General features: G+C 55.8%; 1 protein-coding gene across 2 annotated transcripts in view; it reads right to left on the reverse strand.

Annotated features, from left to right (window-relative positions):
* The window catches only part of ppm1e (protein phosphatase, Mg2+/Mn2+ dependent, 1E), a 147,684-nt gene that overhangs the window by 37,889 nt on the left and 89,259 nt on the right, over positions 1 to 20,536 (reverse strand). For both annotated transcript variants that reach the window (XM_078548204.1, XM_078548205.1), the window contains exon 2: positions 19,514 to 19,635. In XM_078548204.1, coding sequence (XP_078404330.1) covers positions 19,514 to 19,635 — 122 coding nt within the window. The remainder of the gene's footprint in view (positions 1 to 19,513; positions 19,636 to 20,536) is intronic.

Consider the following 20,536-nt stretch of genomic DNA (forward strand, 5'->3'; position numbering starts at 1 on the left):
GACTCACGCCCTGCTTCTCTCTCTCTCTCTCTCATTCTCGCTCTGCCACTCTCTCGCTCTGCCTCTCCCTTTCTCGCTCTGCCTCTCTCACTCTCGCTGTCTCTGCCTCTCTCTCTCTCCCCCTTTCTCACTCTCGCTCTGCCTCTCTCTCTGTTTCTCTCTCTCACTCTCGCTCTGCCTCTCTCTCTCTCACTCTGCCTCTCTCTCTCTCTCACTCTCTCTCTGCCTCTCTCTCTCTGTCATTCTCGCTCTGCCTCACTCTCTCTCGCTCTGCCTCACTCTCTCTCGCTCTGCCTCTGTCTCTCTCACTCTGCCTCACTCTCCCTCATTCTGCCTCACTCTCTCTTGCTCTGCCTCGCTCCCTCTCGCTCTGCCTCTCTCTCTCTCTCTCTCGCTCTGCCTCTCTCCCTCTGCCTCTCTGCCTCTCTCTCTCCCTCCGTCTCCCTCCCTCTCTCACCTTTTCTGTGCCTTTCTCTCTCTGCCACCCTCTCTCTCATTCGCTCTCGCTCTGCCTCTCTGTCTCTCACTCACGCCCTGCTACTCTCCCTCTCTCATTCTCGCTCTGCTTCTCTCTCTCTCGCTGTCTCTGCCTTTCTCCCTCTCGCTCTGCCTCTCGCTCTGCCTCTCACTCTCTCCCTCTGCCTCTCTCTCTCTGTCTTGCTCTGCCTCTCTCTCTGGCTTGCTCTGCCTCTCTCTCTCTCATTCTCGCTCTGCCTCTCTCTCTCTCACTCGCTCTGCCTCTCTCTCTCTCACTCACTCTGCCTCTCTCTCTTACGCTCGCTCTGCCTCTCTCTCTCTCTCACACTCGCTCTACCTCTCTCTCTTACGCTCGCTCTGCCTCTCTCTCTCTCTCTTACGCTCGCTCTGCCTCTCTCTCTCTCTCTCTCACACTCGCTCTGCCTCTCTCTCTCACACTCGCTCTGCCTCTCTCTGTCACTCTCGCTCTGCCTCTCTCTCTCTCACTCTCGCTCTGTCTCTCTCTCTCTCCCTCTCGCTCTGTCTCTCTCTCTCTCACTCCCGCTCTGCCTCTCTCTCTCTGTCAGTCTCACTCTGCTTCTCTCTCTCGCTCTGCCTCTCTCTCTCTCGCTCTGCCTCTCTCTCTCTCGCTCTGCCTCACTCTATCTCGCTCTGCCTCACTCTATCTCGCTCTGCCTCACTCTCTCTCGCTCTGCCTTGCTCCCTCTCGCTCTGTCTCTCTCTCTCTCTCTTGCTCTGCCTCTCTCTCCCTCTGCCTCTCTGCCTCTCTCTCTCCCTCCATCTCCCTCCATCTCTCACCTTTTCTGTGCCTTTCTCTCTCTGCCACCCTCTCTCTCACTCGCTCTGCCTCTCTCTCTCTCACTCTCGCTCTGCCTCTCTCTCTCTGTCAGTCTCACTCTGCTTCTCTCTCTCGCTCTGCCTCTCTCTCTCTCGCTCTGCCTCTCTCTCTCTCGCTCTGCCTCACTCTATCTCGCTCTGCCTCACTCTATCTCGCTCTGCCTCACTCTCTCTCGCTCTGCCTTGCTCCCTCTCGCTCTGTCTCTCTCTCTCTCTCTCGCTCTGCCTCTCTCTCTCCCTCTGCCTCTCTGCCTCTCTCTCTCCCTCCGTCTCCCTCCATCTCTCACCTTTTCTGTGCCTTTCTCTCTCTGCCACCCTCTCTCTCACTCGCTCTGCCTCTCTCTCGCTCTGCCTCTCTCTCTCTCACTCTGCCTCATTCTCTCTCGCTCTGCCTCACTCTCTCTCGCTCTGCCTCGCTCCCTCTCGCTCTGCCTCTCTCTCTCTCTTGCTCTGCCTCTCTCTCCCTCTGCCTCTCTGCCTCTCTCTCTCCCTCCATCTCCCTTCCTCTCTCACCTTTTCTGTGCCTTTCTCTCTCTGCCACTCTTTCTCTCACTCGCTCTCGCTCTGCCTCTCTGTCTCTCACTCACGCACTGCTACTCTCCCTCTCTCATTCTCGCTCTGCTTCTTTCTCTCTCGCTGTCTCTGCCTTTCTCCCTCTCGCTCTGCCTCTCGCTCTGCCTCTCTCTCTCTCACACTCGCCCTGCCTCTCTCTCTCACTCTCTCTCACGCTCGCTCTGCCTCTCTCTCTCCCTTTCTCGCTCTGCCTCTCTCACTCTCGCTGTCTCTGCCTCTCTCTCTCCCACTCTTGCTCTGCTTCTCTCTCTCTCTCACTCTCTCTCACTCTCGCTCTCCCTCTCTCTCTCCTTTTCTCGCTCTGCCTCTCTCACTCTCGCTGTCTCTGCCTCTCTCTCTCCCACTCTTGCTCTGCTTCTCTCGCTCTCTCACTCTCTCTCACTCTCGCTCTCCCTCTCTCTCTCCTTTTCTCGCTCTGCCTCTCTCACTCTCGCTGTCTCTGCCTCTCTCTCTCTCCCCCTTTCTCACTCTCGCTCTCCCTCTCTCTCTCCCGCTCTCGCTCTGCCTCTCTATCTCTCACTCATGCCCTGCTTCTCTCTCTCTCTGCCCCTTTCTCTCTCTCTCGCTCTGCATCTCTCTCTCTCATTCTTGCTCTGACACTCTCGCTCTGCCACTCTCTCTCTCGCTCTGCCACTCTCTCTCTCGCTCTGCCTCGCTCTCTCTCGCTCTGCCTCGCTCTCTCTCGCTCTGCCTCGCTCTCTCGTTCTGCCTCGCTCTCTCTCTCGTTCTGCCACCCTCTCTCTCACTCGCTCTGGCTCTGCCTCTCGTTCTCTCTCTCACTCTCGCTCTGCCTCTCTGTCTCTCACTCATGCCCTGCTACTCTCCCTCTCTCATTCTCGCTTTGCTTCTCTCTCTCTCGCTGTCTCTGCCTCTCTCTTTCTCCTCCTCTCTCACTCTCGCTCTGCCTCTCACTCTCTCTCTCTCTCCCCTTTCTCACTCTCGCTCTGCCTCTCTCTCTCTCTTACGCTCGCTCTGCCTCTCTCTCTCCCAATCTCGCTCTGCCTCTCTCTCACTTTCGCTCTTCCTCTCTCTCTCTCTCTCGCTCTGCCTCTCTCTCACTTTCGCTCTTCCTCTCTCTCTCTCTCTCTCTCTCTCACTCTGCCTCTCTCTCTCACTCTCGCTCTGCCTCTCTATCTCTCACTCAGGCCCTGCTTCTCTCTCTCTCTGCCTTTCTCTCTCTCTCGCTCTGCATCTCTCTCTCTCACTCTCGCTCTGCCTCTCTATCTCTCACTCACGCCCTGCTTCTCTCTCTCTCCCCCTTTCTCACTCTCGCTCTGCCTCTCTCTCTCTTATGCTCGCTCTGCCTCTCTCTCTCCCAATCTCGCTCTGCTTCTCTCTCTCTCACTTTCGCTCTTCCTCTCTCTCTCTCTCTCTCTCTCTCGCTCTGCCTCTCTCTCACTTTCGCTCTTCCTCTCTCTCTCTCTCTCTCTCTCTCGCTCTGCCTCTCGCTCTCTCTCTCACTCTCACTCTGCCTCTCTGTCTCTCACTCATGCCCTGCTCTCCCTCTCTCATTCTCGCTCTGCTTCTCTCTCTCTCTCGCTGTCTCTGCCTCTCTCTCTCCCCCTCTCTCACTCTCGCTCTGCCTCTCACTCTCTCTCTCTCTCCCCCTTTCTCACTCTCGCTCTGTCTCTCACTCTCGCTCTGTCTCTCTCTCTCTCACTCTCGCTCTGCCTCTCTCTCTCTCACTTTCGCTCTTCCTCTCTCTCTCGCTCTGCCTCTCTCTCACTTTCGCTCTTCCTCTCTCTCTCTCTCTCGCTCTGCCTCTCTCTCACTTTCGCTCTTCCTCTCTCTCTCTCTCTCGCTCTGCCTCTCTCTCTCACTCTCGCTCTGCCTCTCTCTCTCACTCTTGCTCTGCCACTCACTCTCTCACTCTCGCTCTGCCTTTCTCTCTCACGCTCTCTCTGCCTTTCTCTCTCTCTCACTCTCGCTCTGCCTCTCTCTCTCTCCCACTCTCGCTCTGCCTCTCTATCTCTGACTCACGCCCTGCTTCTCTCTCTCTCTCATTCTCGCTCTGCCACTCTCTCGCTCTGCCTCTCCCTTTCTCGCTCTGCCTCTCTCTCTCGCTGTCTCTGCCTCTCTCTCTCTCCCCCTTTCTCACTCTCGCTCTGCCTCTCTCTCTCTCACTCTCGCTCTCCCTCTCTCTCACTCGCTCTCGCTCTGTTTCTCTCTCTCTCACTCTCGCTCTGCCTCTCTCTCTCTCACTCTCGCTCTGCCTCTCTCTCTCTCACTCTCGCTCTGCCTCGCTCTCTCTGTCATTCTCGCTCTGCCTCTCTCTCTCTCGCTCTGCCTTTGTCTCTCTCACTCTGCCTCACTATCCCTCATTCTGCCTCACTCTCTCTTGCTCTGCCTCGCTCCCTCTCGCTCTGCCTCTCTCTCTCTCTCTCTCTCTCGCTCTGCCTCTCTCCCTCTGCCTCTCTGCCTATCTCTCTCCTTCCGTCTCCCTCCCTCTCTCACCTTTTCTGTGCCTTTCTCTCTCTGCCACTCTCTCACTCGCTCTCGCTCTGCCTCTCTGTCTCTCACTCACGCCCTGCTACTCTCCCTCTCTCATTCTCGCTCTGCTTCTCCCTCTCTCGCTGTCTCTGCCTTTCTCCCTCTCGCTCTGCCTCTCGCTCTGCCTCTCACTCTCTCCCTCTGCCTCTCTCTCTCTGTCTTGCTCTGCCTCTCTCTCTATGGCTTGCTCTGCCTCTCTCTCTCTCATTCTCGCTCTGCCTCTCTCTCTCTCTCACTCGCTCTGCCTCTCTCTCTCTCACTCACTCTGCCTCTCTCTCTTACGCTCGCTCTGCCTCTCTCTCTCTCTCTCACACTCGCTCTACCTCTCTCTCTTACGCTCGCTCTGCCTCTCTTTTTTTTCTTACGCTCGCTCTGCCTCTCTCTCTCTCTCTCACACTCGCTCTGCCTCTCTCTCACACTCGCTCTGCCTCTCTCTCTCCCTCTCGCTCTGTCTCTCTCTCTCTCACTCTCGCTCTGCCTCTCTCTCTCTCACTCTCGCTCTGCCTCTCTCTCTCTGTCAGTCTCACTCTGCTTCTCTCTCTCGCTCTGCCTCTCTCTATCTCGCTCTGCCTCTCTCTCTCTCGCTCTGCCTCGCTCCCTCTCGCTCTGCCTCTCTCTCTCTCTCTTGCTCTGCCTCTCTCTCCCTCTGCCTCTCTGCCTCTCTCTCTCCCTCCGTCTCCCTCCATCTCTCACCTTTTCTGTGCCTTTCTCTCTCTGCCACCCTCTCTCTCACTCGCTCTCGCTCTGCCTCTCTCTCACGCCCTGCTACTCTCTCTCTCTCACTCTCGCTCTGCTTCTCTCTCTCTCGCTGTCTCTGCCTTTCTCCCTCTCTCTCTCACTCTCGCTCTGCCTCTCACTCTCTCCTTCTGCCTCTCTATCTCTCAGTCTTGCTCTGCCTCTCTCTCTCTCGCTGTCTCTGCCTTTCTCCCTCTCTCTCTCACTCTGCCTCTCACTCTCTCCCTCTGCCTCTCTCTCAGTCTTGCTCTGCCTCTCTCTCTCTCACTCTCGCTCTGCCTCTCTCTCTCTCTTACGCTAGCTCTGCCTCTCTCTCTCGCACTCACTCTGCCTCTCTCTCTCACACTCTGCCTCTCTCTCTCTCGCACTCTGCCTCTCTCTCGTACTCTGCCTCTCTCTCGCACTCGGCCTCTCACTCTCTTTCTGCCTCTCGCTCTGCCTCTCTTCCCTCTCACTGCCTCTCTCTTGCTGCATCTACCTCTCTCTCGCTGCCTCTGCCTCTCTCTCGCTCCATCTGCCTCTCTTAAGCTCTCTCTGCCTCTCTTCCCTCTCACTGCATCTCTCTCTCTCTCACTCTCGCTCTGCCCCTCTCTCTCTCTCTCTCTGCCTCTCATTCTCTCGCTGCCTCTCTCTCTCTCGCTGCCTCTCACTCTCTCGCTGTCTCTCTCTCTCTCTCGCTCTGCCTCTCTCACTCCCATCTGCCTCTCTCTCTCTCGCTCTGTTTCTCTCTCTCTGCCTCTCCCTCCCTCTCTCGCTCTTTCTGTGCCTTTCTCCCTCTGCCAACCTCTCTCTCTCTCGCTCTGCCTCTCTCTCTCTCACTCTCGCTCTGCCTCTCTCTCTCTCTCTCGTTCTGCCTCTCTCTCTCTCACTCTCGCTCTGCCTCTCTCTCTCTCTCTCTCTCGCTCTGCCTCTCTCTCTCTCGCTCTGCCTCTCTCTCACTCTTGCTCTGCCTCTCTCTCTCTCTCGCTCTGCCTCTCTCTCTCACTCTCGCTCTGCCTCTCTCTCTCTCTGCCTCTCCCTTGCTCTGCCTCTGTTCTCCCTTCTCTTTCGCTGCCTCTCTCTCGCTCGCTGCCTCTCTCTCGCTGCCTCTCTCTCGCTGCCTCTCTCTTGCTGCCTCTCTCTCTCGCTCTGCCTCTCTGTCTCTCGCTCTGCCTCTCTCTCACTCTTGCTCTGCCTCTCTCTCACTCTCGCTCTGCCTCTCTCTCTCACTCTCGCTCTGCCTCTCTCACTCTCTCTCTGCCTCTCCCTCACTCTGCCTCTGTTCTCCCTTCTCTTTCGCTGCCTCTCTCTCGCTGCCTCTCTCTCTCTCGCTGCCTCTCTCTCGCTGCCTCTCTCTCTCTTGCTGCCTCTCTCTCGTTGCCTCTCTCTCGCTGCCTCTCTCTCTCTCGCTGCCTCTCTCTCTCTCGCTGCCTCTCTCTCGCTGTCTCTCTCTCTCGCTGCCTCTCTCTCTCTCTCGCTGCCTCTCGCCCTCTCGCTGCCTCTCTCTCGCTGCCTCTCTCTCGCTGTCTCTCTCTCTCGCTGCCTCTCTCTCTCGCTGCCTCTCTCTCGCTGCCTCTCTCTCGCTGTCTCTCTCTCGCTGCCTCTCTCTCTCTCGCTGCCTCTCTCTCTCTCGCTGCCTCTCTCTCTCTCGCTGCCTCTCTCTCGCTGCCTCTCTCTCTCGCTGCCTCTCTCTCTCGCTGCCTCTCTCTCTCTGCTGCCTCTCTCTCATTGCCTCTCTCTCTCTCGCTGCCTCTCTCTCGCTGCCTCTCTCTCTCTCGCTCTGCCTCTCTCTCTCTCACTTTCGCTCTTCCTCTCTCTCTCGCTCTGCCTCTCTCTCACTTTCGCTCTTCCTCTCTCTCTCTCTCTCGCTCTGCCTCTCTCTCACTTTCGCTCTTCCTCTCTCTCTCTCTCTCGCTCTGCCTCTCTCTCTCACTCTCGCTCTGCCTCTCTCTCTCACTCTTGCTCTGCCACTCACTCTCTCACTCTCGCTCTGCCTTTCTCTCTCACGCTCTCTCTGCCTTTCTCTCTCTCTCACTCTCGCTCTGCCTCTCTCTCTCTCCCACTCTCGCTCTGCCTCTCTATCTCTGACTCACGCCCTGCTTCTCTCTCTCTCTCATTCTCGCTCTGCCACTCTCTCGCTCTGCCTCTCCCTTTCTCGCTCTGCCTCTCTCTCTCGCTGTCTCTGCCTCTCTCTCTCTCCCCCTTTCTCACTCTCGCTCTGCCTCTCTCTCTCTCACTCTCGCTCTCCCTCTCTCTCACTCGCTCTCGCTCTGTTTCTCTCTCTCTCACTCTCGCTCTGCCTCTCTCTCTCTCACTCTCGCTCTGCCTCTCTCTCTCTCACTCTCGCTCTGCCTCGCTCTCTCTGTCATTCTCGCTCTGCCTCTCTCTCTCTCGCTCTGCCTTTGTCTCTCTCACTCTGCCTCACTATCCCTCATTCTGCCTCACTCTCTCTTGCTCTGCCTCGCTCCCTCTCGCTCTGCCTCTCTCTCTCTCTCTCTCTCGCTCTGCCTCTCTCCCTCTGCCTCTCTGCCTATCTCTCTCCTTCCGTCTCCCTCCCTCTCTCACCTTTTCTGTGCCTTTCTCTCTCTGCCACTCTCTCACTCGCTCTCGCTCTGCCTCTCTGTCTCTCACTCACGCCCTGCTACTCTCCCTCTCTCATTCTCGCTCTGCTTCTCCCTCTCTCGCTGTCTCTGCCTTTCTCCCTCTCGCTCTGCCTCTCGCTCTGCCTCTCACTCTCTCCCTCTGCCTCTCTCTCTCTGTCTTGCTCTGCCTCTCTCTCTATGGCTTGCTCTGCCTCTCTCTCTCTCATTCTCGCTCTGCCTCTCTCTCTCTCTCACTCGCTCTGCCTCTCTCTCTCTCACTCACTCTGCCTCTCTCTCTTACGCTCGCTCTGCCTCTCTCTCTCTCTCTCACACTCGCTCTACCTCTCTCTCTTACGCTCGCTCTGCCTCTCTTTTTTTTCTTACGCTCGCTCTGCCTCTCTCTCTCTCTCTCACACTCGCTCTGCCTCTCTCTCACACTCGCTCTGCCTCTCTCTGTCACTCTCGCTCTGCCTCTCTCTCTCTTACTCTCGCTCTGTCTCTCTCTCTCTTCCCTCTCGCTCTGTCTCTCTCTCTCTCACTCTCGCTCTGCCTCTCTCTCTCTCACTCTCGCTCTGCCTCTCTCTCTCTGTCAGTCTCACTCTGCTTCTCTCTCTCGCTCTGCCTCTCTCTATCTCGCTCTGCCTCTCTCTCTCTCGCTCTGCCTCGCTCCCTCTCGCTCTGCCTCTCTCTCTCTCTCTTGCTCTGCCTCTCTCTCCCTCTGCCTCTCTGCCTCTCTCTCTCCCTCCGTCTCCCTCCATCTCTCACCTTTTCTGTGCCTTTCTCTCTCTGCCACCCTCTCTCTCACTCGCTCTCGCTCTGCCTCTCTCTCACGCCCTGCTACTCTCGCTCTGCTTCTCTCTCTCTCGCTGTCTCTGCCTTTCTCCCTCTCTCTCTCACTCTCGCTCTGCCTCTCACTCTCTCCTTCTGCCTCTCTATCTCTCAGTCTTGCTCTGCCTCTCTCTCTCTCGCTGTCTCTGCCTTTCTCCCTCTCTCTCTCACTCTGCCTCTCACTCTCTCCCTCTGCCTCTCTCTCAGTCTTGCTCTGCCTCTCTCTCTCTCACTCTCGCTCTGCCTCTCTCTCTCTCTTACGCTAGCTCTGCCTCTCTCTCTCGCACTCACTCTGCCTCTCTCTCTCACACTCTGCCTCTCTCTCTCTCGCACTCTGCCTCTCTCTCGTACTCTGCCTATCTCTCGCACTCTGCCTCTCTCTCGCACTCTGCCTCTCTCTCGCACTCTGCCTCTCACTCTCTTTCTGCCTCTCGCTCTGCCTCTCTTCCCTCTCACTGCCTCTCTCTTGCTGCATCTACCTCTCTCTCGCTGCCTCTGCCTCTCTCTCGCTCCATCTGCCTCTCTTAAGCTCTCTCTGCCTCTCTTCCCTCTCACTGCATCTCTCTCTCTCTCACTCTCGCTCTGCCCCTCTCTCTCTCTCTCTCTGCCTCTCATTCTCTCGCTGCCTCTCTCTCTCTCGCTGCCTCTCACTCTCTCGCTGTCTCTCTCTCTCTCTCGCTCTGCCTCTCTCACTCCCATCTGCCTCTCTCTCTCTCGCTCTGTTTCTCTCTCTCTGCCTCTCCCTCCCTCTCTCGCTCTTTCTGTGCCTTTCTCCCTCTGCCAACCTCTCTCTCTCTCGCTCTGCCTCTCTCTCTCTCACTCTCGCTCTGCCTCTCTCTCTCTCTCTCGTTCTGCCTCTCTCTCTCTCACTCTCGCTCTGCCTCTCTCTCTCTCTCTCTCTCGCTCTGCCTCTCTCTCTCTCGCTCTGCCTCTCTCTCACTCTTGCTCTGCCTCTCTCTCACTCTTGCTCTGCCTCTCTCTCTCTCTCGCTCTGCCTCTCTCTCTCACTCTCGCTCTGCCTCTCTCTCTCTCTGCCTCTCCCTTGCTCTGCCTCTGTTCTCCCTTCTCTTTCGCTGCCTCTCTCTCGCTCGCTGCCTCTCTCTCGCTGCCTCTCTCTCGCTGCCTCTCTCTTGCTGCCTCTCTCTCTCGCTCTGCCTCTCTGTCTCTCGCTCTGCCTCTCTCTCACTCTTGCTCTGCCTCTCTCTCACTCTCGCTCTGCCTCTCTCTCTCACTCTCGCTCTGCCTCTCTCACTCTCTCTCTGCCTCTCCCTCACTCTGCCTCTGTTCTCCCTTCTCTTTCGCTGCCTCTCTCTCGCTGCCTCTCTCTCTCTCGCTGCCTCTCTCTCGCTGCCTCTCTCTCTCTTGCTGCCTCTCTCTCGTTGCCTCTCTCTCGCTGCCTCTCTCTCTCTCGCTGCCTCTCTCTCTCTCGCTGCCTCTCTCTCGCTGTCTCTCTCTCTCGCTGCCTCTCTCTCTCTCTCGCTGCCTCTCGCCCTCTCGCTGCCTCTCTCTCGCTGCCTCTCTCTCGCTGTCTCTCTCTCTCGCTGCCTCTCTCTCTCGCTGCCTCTCTCTCGCTGCCTCTCTCTCGCTGTCTCTCTCTCTCGCTGCCTCTCTCTCTCTCGCTGCCTCTCTCTCTCTCGCTGCCTCTCTCTCTCTCGCTGCCTCTCTCTCGCTGCCTCTCTCTCTCGCTGCCTCTCTCTCTCGCTGCCTCTCTCTCTCTGCTGCCTCTCTCTCATTGCCTCTCTCTCTCTCGCTGCCTCTCTCTCGCTGCCTCTCTCTCTCTCGCTGCCTCTCTCTCGTTGCCTCTCTCTCTCCCGCTGCCTCTCTCTCGCTGCCTCTCTCTCTCTTGCTGCTTTTCACTCGCTGCCTCGCTTAAACTCGCTCTGCCTCTCTCTCCCACTCTCCTTCTGCCTCTCTCTCTCTCCCTCCCTCTCCCTCCCCCTCCCCCTCTCACTCTTTGTGCCTTTCTCTCTCTGCCACCCTCTCTCTCACTTCCTCTCGCTCTGCTTCTCTCTCTCTCTCATTCTCACTCTGCCACTCTCTCTCTCACTCTGCCACTCTCTCCCTCTCACTCTGCCACTCTCTCTCTCTCACTCTGCCACTCTCTCTCTCTCTCACACTCTGCCACTCTCTCTCTCTCACTCTGCCACTCTCTCTCTCTCACTCTCCCTCTGTCTCTCTCTCTCTCACTCTCGCTCTGTCTCTCTCTCTCTCACTCTCGCTCTGTCTCTCTCTCTCTCTCATTCTCACTCTGCCTCTCTCTCTCTCTGTCTCTCTCTTTCACTCTCACTCTGTCTCTCTCTCTCTCTCACTCTCGCTCTGTCTCTCTCTCTCTCACACTCTCGCTCTGTCTCTCTCTCTCTCTCTCTCGCTTTGTCTCTCTCTCTCACTCTCGCTCTGCCTCTCTCTCTCTCTGTCTCTCACTCTCGCTCTGTCTCTCTCTCTCTCACTCTCGCTCTGTCTCTCTCTCTCTCGCTCTGTCTCTCTCTCTCTTACTCTCGCTCTGTCTCTCTCTCTCACTCTCGCTCTGTCTCTCTCTCTCTCACTCTCGCTCTGCCTCTCTCACTCTCTCTCTGCCTCTCTCTCTCTCACTCTCGCTCTGCCTCTCTCACTCTCTCACTCTCTCTCTGCCTCACTCTCGCTCTGTCTCTCTCTCTCTCACTCTCACTCTGTCTCTCTCTCACTCTCGCTCTGTCTCTCTCTCTCTCACTTTCGCTCTGTCTCTCTCTCTCTCACTCTCGCTCTGCCTCTCTCACTCTCTCACTCTCTCTCTGCCTCTCTCTCGCACTCTGCCTCTCTCTCGCACTCTGCCTATCTCTCTCTCGCACTCTGCCTCTCTCTCGCACTCTGCCTCTCTTTCTCGCACTCTGCCTCTCTCTCTCGCACTCTGCCTCTCTCTCTCGCACTCTGCCTCTCTCTCTCGCACTCTGCCTCTCTCTCTCGCACTCTGCCTCTCTCTCTCGCACTCTGCCTCTCTCTCTCGCACTCTGCCTCTCTCTCTCGCACTCTGCCTCTCTCTCGTACTCTGCCTATCTCTCGCACTCTGCCTCTCTCTCGCACTCTGCCTCTCTCTCGCACTCTGCCTCTCACTCTCTTTCTGCCTCTCGCTCTGCCTCTCTTCCCTCTCACTGCCTCTCTCTTGCTGCATCTACCTCTCTCTCGCTGCCTCTGCCTCTCTCTCGCTCCATCTGCCTCTCTTAAGCTCTCTCTGCCTCTCTTCCCTCTCACTGCATCTCTCTCTCTCTCTCACTCTCGCTCTGCCCCTCTCTCTCTCTCTCTCTGCCTCTCATTCTCTCGCTGCCTCTCTCTCTCTCGCTGCCTCTCACTCTCTCGCTGTCTCTCTCTCTCTCTCGCTCTGCCTCTCTCACTCCCATCTGCCTCTCTCTCTCTCGCTCTGTTTCTCTCCCTCTGCCTCTCCCTCCCTCTCTCGCTCTTTCTGTGCCTTTCTCCCTCTGCCAACCTCTCTCTCTCTCGCTCTGCCTCTCTCTCTCTCACTCTCGCTCTGCCTCTCTCTCTCTCTCTCTCGTTCTGCCTCTCTCTCTCTCACTCTCGCTCTGCCTCTCTCTCTCTCTCTCTCGCTCTGCCTCTCTCTCTCTCGCTCTGCCTCTCTCTCACTCTTGCTCTGCCTCTCTCTCACTCTTGCTCTGCCTCTCTCTCTCTCTCGCTCTGCCTCTTTCTCTCACTCTTGCTCTGCCTCTCTCTCTCTCTCGCTCTGCCTCTCTCTCACTCTCGCTCTGCCTCTCTCTCTCTCTGCCTCTCCCTCGCTCTGCCTCTGTTCTCCCTTCTCTTTCGCTGCCTCTCTCTCGCTCGCTGCCTCTCTCTCGCTGCCTCTCTCTCGCTGCCTCTCTCTCGCTGCCTCTCTCTCTCGCTCTGCCTCTCTCTCTCTCGCTCTGCCTCTCTCTCACTCTTGCTCTGCCTCTCTCTCACTCTCGCTCTGCCTCTCTCTCTCACTCTCGCTCTGCCTCTCTCACTCTCTCTCTGCCTCTCCCTCGCTCTGCCTCTGTTCTCCCTTCTCTTTCGCTGCCTCTCTCTCGCTCGCTGCCTCTCTCTCGCTGCCTCTCTCTCGCTGCCTCTCTCTCTCTTGCTGCCTCTCTCTCGCTGCCTCTCTCTCGTTGCCTCTCTCTCACTGCCTCTCTCTCTCTCGCTGCCTCTCTCTCTCTCGCTGCCTCTCTCTCGCTGTCTCTCTCTCTCGCTGCCTCTCTCTCTCTCGCTGCCTCTCTCTCTCTCGCTGCCTCTCTCTCGCTGCCTCTCTCTCGCTGTCTCTCTCTCTCGCTGCCTCTCTCTCTCGCTGCCTCTCTCTCGCTGCCTCTCTCTCGCTGTCTCTCTCTCTCGCTGCCTCTCTCTCTCTCGCTGCCTCTCTCTCTCTCGCTGCCTCTCTCTCTCTCGCTGCCTCTCTCTCGCTGCCTCTCTCTCTCGCTGCCTCTCTCTCTCGCTGCCTCTCTCTCTCTCGCTGCCTCTCTCTCATTGCCTCTCTCTCTCTCGCTGCCTCTCTCTCGCTGCCTCTCTCTCTCTCGCTGCCTCTCTCTCGTTGCCTCTCTCTATCCCGCTGCCTCTCTCTCGCTGCCTCTCTCTCTCTTGCTGCTTTTCACTCGCTGCCTCGCTTAAACTCGCTCTGCCTCTCTCTCCCACTCTCCTTCTGCCTCTCTCTCTCTCCCTCCCTCTCCCTCCCCCTCCCCCTCTCACTCTTTGTGCCTTTCTCTCTCTGCCACCCTCTCTCTCACTTCCTCTCGCTCTGCTTCTCTCTCTCTCTCATTCTCACTCTGTCACTCTCTCTCTCACTCTGCCACTCTCTCTCTCTCACACTCTGCCACTCTCTCCCTCTCACTCTGCCACTCTCTCTCTCTCACTCTGCCACTCTCTCTCTCTCTCTCACACTCTGCCACTCTCTCTCTCTCACTCTGCCACTCTCTCTCTCTCACTCTCGCTCTGTCTCTCTCTCTCTCACTCTCGCTCTGTCTCTCTCTCTCTCACTCTCGCTGTCTCTCTCTCTCTCATTCTCACTCTGCCTCTCTCTCTCTCTGTCTCTCTCTTTCACTCTCACTCTGTCTCTCTCTCTCTCTCACTCTCGCTCTGTCTCTCTCTCTCTCACACTCTCGCTCTGTCTCTCTCTCTCTCACTCTCGCACTGCCCCTCTCTCTCTCTGTCTCTCACTCTCGCTCTGTCTCTCTCTCTCTCACTCTCGCTCTGTCTCTCTCTCTCGCTCTGTCTCTCTCTCTCTTACTCTCGCTCTGTCTCTCTCTCTCTCACTCTCACTCTGTCTCTCTCTCACTCTCGCTCTGTCTCTCTCTCTCACTCTCGCTCTGTCTCTCTCTCTCTCACTCTCGCTCTGCCTCTCTCACTCTCTCTCTGACTCACTCTCGCTCTGCCTCTCTCACTCTCTCACTCTCTCTCTGCCTCACTCTCGCTCTGTCTCTCTCTCTCTCACTCTCACTCTGTCTCTCTCTCACTCTCGCTCTGTCTCTCTCTCTCTCACTTTCGCTCTGTCTCTCTCTCTCTCACTCTCGCTCTGCCTCTCTCACTCTCTCACTCTGCCTCTCTCTCGCACTCTGCCTCTCTCTCTCTCGCACTCTGCCTCTCTCTCGCACTCTGCCTCTCTTTCTCGCACTCTGCCTCTCTCTCTCGCACTCTGCCTCTCTCTCTCGCACTCTGCCTCTCTCTCTCGCACTCTGCCTCTCTCTCTCGCACTCTGCCTCTCTCTCTCTCGCACTCTGCCTCTCTCTCGTACTCTGCCTATCTCTCGCACTCTGCCTCTCTCTCGCACTCTGCCTCTCTCTCGCACTCTGCCTCTCACTCTCTTTCTGCCTCTCGCTCTGCCTCTCTTCCCTCTCACTGCCTCTCTCTTGCTGCATCTACCTCTCTCTCGCTGCCTCTGCCTCTCTCTCGCTCCCTCTGCCTCTCTTAAGCTCTCTCTGCCTCTCTTCCCTCTCACTGCATCTCTCTCTCTCTCTCACTCTCGCTCTGCCCCTCTCTCTCTCTCTCTGCCTCTCATTCTCTCGCTGCCTCTCACTCTCTCGCTGTCTCTCTCTCTCTCTCGCTCTGCCTCTCTCTCTCTCACTCTCGCTCTGCCTCTCTCTCTCTCTCTCTCGTTCTGTCTCTCTCTCTCTCACTCTCGCTCTGCCTCTCTCTCTCTCTCTCGCTCTGCCTCTCTCTCTCTCGCTCTGCCTCTCTCTCACTCTTGCTCTGCCTCTCTCTCACTCTTGCTCTGCCTCTCTCTCTCTCTCGCTCTGCCTCTTTCTCTCACTCTCGCTCTGCCTCTCTCACTCTCTCTCTGCCTCTCCCTTGCTCTGCCTCTGTTCTCCCTTCTCTTTCGCTGCCTCTCTCTCGCTCGCTGCCTCTCTCTCGCTGCCTCTCTCTCGCTGCCTCTCTCTCTCGCTCTGCCTCTCTCTCTCTCGCTCTGCCTCTCTCTCACTCTTGCTCTGCCTCTCTCTCACTCTCGCTCTGCCTCTCTCTCTCATTCTCGCTCTGCCTCTCTCACTCTCTCTCTGCCTCTCCCTCGCTCTGCCTCTGTTCTCCCTTCTCTTTCGCTGCCTCTCTCTCGCTCGCTGCCTCTCTCTCGCTGCCTCTCTCTCGCTGCCTCTCTCTCTCTTGCTGCCTCTCTCTCGCTGCCTCTCTCTCGCTGCCTCTCTCTCGCTGCCTCTCTCTCTCTCGCTGCCTCTCGCCCTCTCGCTGCCTCTCTCTCTCTCGCTGCCTCTCTCTCTCTCGCTGCCTCTCTCTCGCTGTCTCTCTCTCTCTCGCTGCCTCTCTCTCTCTCGCTGCCTCTCTCTCTCTCGCTGCCTCTCTCTCGCTGCCTCTCTCTCGCTGTCCCTCTCTCTCGCTGCCTCTCTCTCTTGCTGCCTCTCTCTCTCTCGCTGCCTCTCTCTCTCTCGCTGCCTCTCTCTCTCTGCTGCCTCTCTCTCGTTGCCTCTCTCTCTCTCGCTGCCTCTCTCTCGCTGCCTCTCTCTCTCTCGCTGCCTCTCTCTCGTTGCCTCTCTCTCTCCCGCTGCCTCTCTCTCGCTACCTCTCTCTCTCTTGCTGCTTTTCACTCGCTGCCTCGCTTAAACTCGCTCTGCCTCTCTCTCCCACTCTCCTTCTGCCTCTCTCTCTCTCCCTCCCTCTCCCTCCCCCTCCCCCTCTCACTCTTTGTGCCTTTCTCTCTCTGCCACCCTCTCTCTCACTTCCTCTCGCTCTGCTTCTCTCTCTCTCTCATTCTCACTCTGCCACTCTCTCTCTCACTCTGCCACTCTCTCTCTCTCACACTCTGCCACTCTCTCCCTCTCACTCTGCCACTCTCTCTCTCTCACTCTGCCACTCTCTCTCTCTCACACTCTGCCACTCTCTCTCTCTCACTCTGCCACTCTCTCTCTCTCACTCTCGCTCTGTCTCTCTCTCTCTCACTCTCGCTCTGTCTCTCTCTCTCACTCTCGCTCTGTCTCTCTCTCTCTCATTCTCACTCTGCCTCTCTCTCTCTCTGTCTCTCTCTTTCACTCTCACTCTGTCTCTCTCTCTCTCACTCTCGCTCTGTCTCTCCCTCTCTCTCATCCTCGCTCTGTCTGTCTCTCTCTCTCACTCTCGCTGTGTCTCTCTCTCTCTCACTCTCGCTCTGTCTCTCTCTCTCTCTCACACTCTCGCTCTGTCTCTCTCTCTCTCACTCTCGCTCGGCCTCTCTCTCTCTCACTCTTGCTCTGCCTCTCACTCTCGCTCTGCCTCTCTCTCTCTCTCTCTCGCTTTGTCTCTCTCTCTCACTCTCGCTCTGCCTCTCTCTCTCTCTGTCTCTCACTCTCACTCTGTCTCTCTCTCTCTCACTCTCGCTCTGTCTCTCTCTCTCGCTCTGCCTCTCTCACTCTCTCACTCTCTCTATGCCTCACTCTCGCTCTGTCTCTCTCTCTCTCACTCTCACTCTGTCTCTCTCTCACTCTCGCTCTGTCTCTCTCTCTCTCACTTTTGCTCTGTCTCTCTCTCTCTCACTCTCGCTCTGCCTCTCTCACTCTCTCACTCTCTCTCTGCCTCACTCTCGCTCTGCCTCTCTCACTCTGGCTCTGCCTCTCTCACTCTGGCTCTGCCTCTCTCACTCTCGCTCTGCCTTTCTTCTCCCTTCTCTCTCGCTACCTCTCTTAAACTCACTCTGCCTCTCTCTCTCTCTCCCTCTGCCTCTCTCTCTCTCCCTCTGCCTCTCTCTCTCTCCCTCTGCCTCTCTCTCTCTCCCTCTGCCTCTCTCTCTCTCTCCCTCTGCCTCTCTCTCTCTCCCTCTGCCTCTCTCTCTCTCTCCCTCTGCCTCTCTCTCTCTCCCTCCCACTGCCTCTCTCTCTCCCTCTGCCTCTCTCTCTCCCTCTGCCTCTCTCTCTCTCTCCCTCTGCCTCTCTCTCTCTCTCCCTCCCTCTGCTTCTCTCTCTCCCTCCCTCTGCCTCTCTCTCTCTCTCCCTCTGCCTCTCTCTCTCTCTCTCCTCCCTTTCTCACTGCGTCTCTCTTACTCTCGCTCTGCCTCTCTCTCTCTCACTTCGCTCTGCTTCTTTCTCTCTCACTCTCGTTCTGCCTCTCTCATCTCTGGTCACCCAGTGTCACTGATAGGCCTCCCTGTGGTCTACAGAGTTCCTGGGGTAAGAAAACCCGGGGTCTCTTTCCGGATGACTATGAAGAGGTTTGATTGGAAAGCTGTCTGTGTGGGTTCCCTCTGAGTCAGAGTTCCAGCGCCTGCTCTCACATTGACTGTCATTTGGGTGAGATAATGAGGACTACCAGCCCCGCCTCACTGGAACTCCACCTCAGCAGCTTTAGGACCGGCGAAGAGAATCTTGTTGAAGAGAAAAACATTGATTATGCAAAAGGTTTGGAGGCTCTGGAGAGGGTGCAAGAAAGATTTGCAGGGGTGAAACCAGAAATACAAAGTTATACCCATCAGAGAGGACTGACAGGCTGGGTCTCTTTCCTCTTGAGGAAGGTAGGCCGAGGGGTGACCTCATCGAGGGCTTTAAAATGATGAAAGATTTTATCAGAGTGGAGACGGAGAGAACGAGCTGTAGTTTAACAACCTTTTGGGGAGGGGCTGGGGAGGTGTAGAATGGGGTGCCATTGCCTTCCTGCCACCATGCCAGTTTGCCAACGGTGGGGGGGATGGCAGACAGGCAGCCCACCTGCCAGGAGCCCAACTGGGCCACATAAATGGCCAATTGAAGCGTCAGCTGCCCGTCAGCTCTGGGGCACCGAGGGGGCCTCCTTTTTAGGGCACTCCATGGCTCACGGAGGGGCCCCCGGCAGGAGATGGTGGCGTAGCGATAATGTCACTGGATTGGTAATCCAGAGGCCCAGACTGATGCTCTGGGGACACAAGTTCAAACCTCACCACAGCCGCTGGTGGAATTTAAATTCAATTAATAAAATCTGGAATTGACATTGACACCATGACACTGTCAACAATTCTTGTAAAAACCCATCTGGTTCACTAATGTCCTTTAGGGAAGGAAATCTGCTGTCCTTACCTGGCCCGGCCTACATGTGACTCCAGACCCACAGCAATGTGGTTGACTCTTAACTGCCCCCTGAAATGGCCCAGCAAACCACTCAGTTCCAGGGCAGTTAGGGATGGGCAACAGATGCTGGCCTTGCCGGTGAGGCCCACATCCTAAGAAAGATTAAGAAAAGGCACGCTCCCACACAACAGCGTCACCTGCCCTCAGCAGCCACCCCACACCCCCCTCCCCTCCCTCCTCTGACCACCCCAGGTGCCCCCGGTTACCTGACTTTGAGGGCGCACGGGCATCGATGTGTCCTCGCTCTCCAGGTTCAGCTCCAGCACTGGCCACCATTAGCACTGCTGAGCTGCCGATTACTCTTAGGGCCTGGGTCACCATCCTTAACCGGACGGCAGCCTCGGTGACACACTGGCCAAGTGCAGCCTCCGCTAACTTCCGGAAAATGTTTCCACGTGCGGGCAGGAGCAAAATTAGAGGCCATCAACATAAGATAGTAATCAAAAGTCCAATCGGTAAGTCTGGAGAAAATTCTTTTACCCAGAGAACATGGAACTCAGGACTAAGGGGAGTAGCTGAGGTGAATAGTACAGACGCATTTAAAGGGAAGCACATGAGAGAGATGGGAATAGATGGTTACGATGGTAGATTTAGATGAGGAAAGATGGAAGGAGGCTCGAGTGGAGCATAAACACCAGCACGGACTGGTCGGGCCGAAGGGCCTGTTTCTGTGCCTTGTGGCCAATGTGACCCAATGGAAAACGTTCTCCCCACTCCAGGTGCCTAGTCACTCTGGACAGGTGATCTCCCTTGCGATCCCTCTTTCTCCGTCCGCTCAACAACTAGAACTTGAATTTATATTGCATCTTCAACAAATGAAAATGTCCCAAGTTCTTCACAGGAACATTATCAAATGCAATTTAACACCAAGCCACATGGAGAGATATTAGGCCAGGGACCAAAAACCTTGCTCAAAAAAGTAGGTTTTAAGGAGCATCTTAAAAGACAAGAAGGCGGAGAGGTTTAGGGATGTAATTCTATTCCCCACATCTCCCCACAAAGCTGATGCATTTTCACCATGTGTGATGGAATACTCTCCACTTGTCTGGATGAGTGTAGCTCCAACAACACTCAAGAAGCTCCACACCATCCAGGACAAAACAGCCTGCTTAATTGGCACCCCATCCACCATCTTAAACATTCACTCCCTCCACCACTGACGCACTGCAGGAACTCACCAAACCTTCTTCAACAGCACCTTCCAAACCTGTGACCACTGCCATCTAGAAAGACAAGGGCAGCAGATAGATGGGAACACCACCACCTGCAAGTTCCCCTCCAAGTCACTCACCATCCTGGTTTGGAAATATATTGCCGTTCCTTCACTGTCGCCTGGTCAAAATCCTGGAACTCCCTCCCTAACAGCACTGTGGGTGTACCTACACCACATGGACTGCAGCGGTCCAAGAAGGCAGCTCACCAACACCTTCTCAAGGGCAATTAGGGATGGGCAATAAATGCTGGCCCAGCTAGAGACGCCCACATCCCAGGAACGGAATAGGAAAAACTTACGTGTGATCCCGTCAGTCCCATCCAGAAGCTTCGGCACATAGTGGAGAACGGAAAGGTCACTCTGAAGGATTTCATTCGTTGTTGCCCTTGCCAATGCCGCAGCCAATGAGAAGGGGGCATTACTGAAAGGGAAAAGACACAAAGATGACGATAGGACATAAAAATGCAGCTTCCATCAACAGGATGAACTCTCGTATGTTGCAAAAAAAGGATCTGGAGCCCAACTAGCGGCCGGAGGAGGTCTATGTGAGGGAAAGGGTTAGTGTGTTCATAGGGTATAAAAACACAAACACAACTTAACAGAAGGAATCCATGAAACACAAGCGAATGTATTCAACTTTGCAGTTAAACCCACACAAGTTCAATGTGATTTCCTAGGGCTGGTTTCGATTGTCTGAGGGAGTCAGAGAGAATTGATCGGGATCCATTTTCCCTTTCTCAGTCCCAGGTTTCTTTGCCGCTTCCAGATGACATGGCTGCCGGAGAGTCGGACATGGACATGTCTTGTCATGATGTCTTGTCATGATGCTGCCAGGCATTAGGCATGTCGGGCAAGCTTGATGGACTAAACAATCCTTTCCTGCCAGTCATTTGTGTATATAACTGAGTAAATCTGATTTGAAACTAAGTTAATCTCCAGGTTCTCCACAGTAAGTTGGACCTGTTTGAGGGTTTTATTCCCTCCGCTCCAAGACACCAGCAAAAATCCAGGAGAGTTTTCATTTGTGATCTCTGGTCCTTTAGGATTTCATTTATATAGTGCCTTTCACGAACTCGAAATCGCAGAATATGAAGCACTTTTGAAGTGTAGTTACTGTTGTAATGTAGGGAACATGGCAGCCAATTTGCGCACAGTAAGCTCCCACAAATATCAAAGTGATAATGAGCAGATGTCTGTTTTTAACAATGTTGATTTGGGGATAAATATTGATTGGGACAATAGGGAGAACTCTGTTCTTCTTCAAAATAGTGTCACAGGATCTTTTACATTTAACCTGAGAGGGCTAATTGGTGTCGGTTTAA

Source organism: Cetorhinus maximus, chromosome 9 (assembly GCF_964194155.1).
Source record: "Cetorhinus maximus chromosome 9, sCetMax3.hap1.1, whole genome shotgun sequence".
Lineage (NCBI taxonomy): Eukaryota > Metazoa > Chordata > Chondrichthyes > Lamniformes > Cetorhinidae > Cetorhinus > Cetorhinus maximus.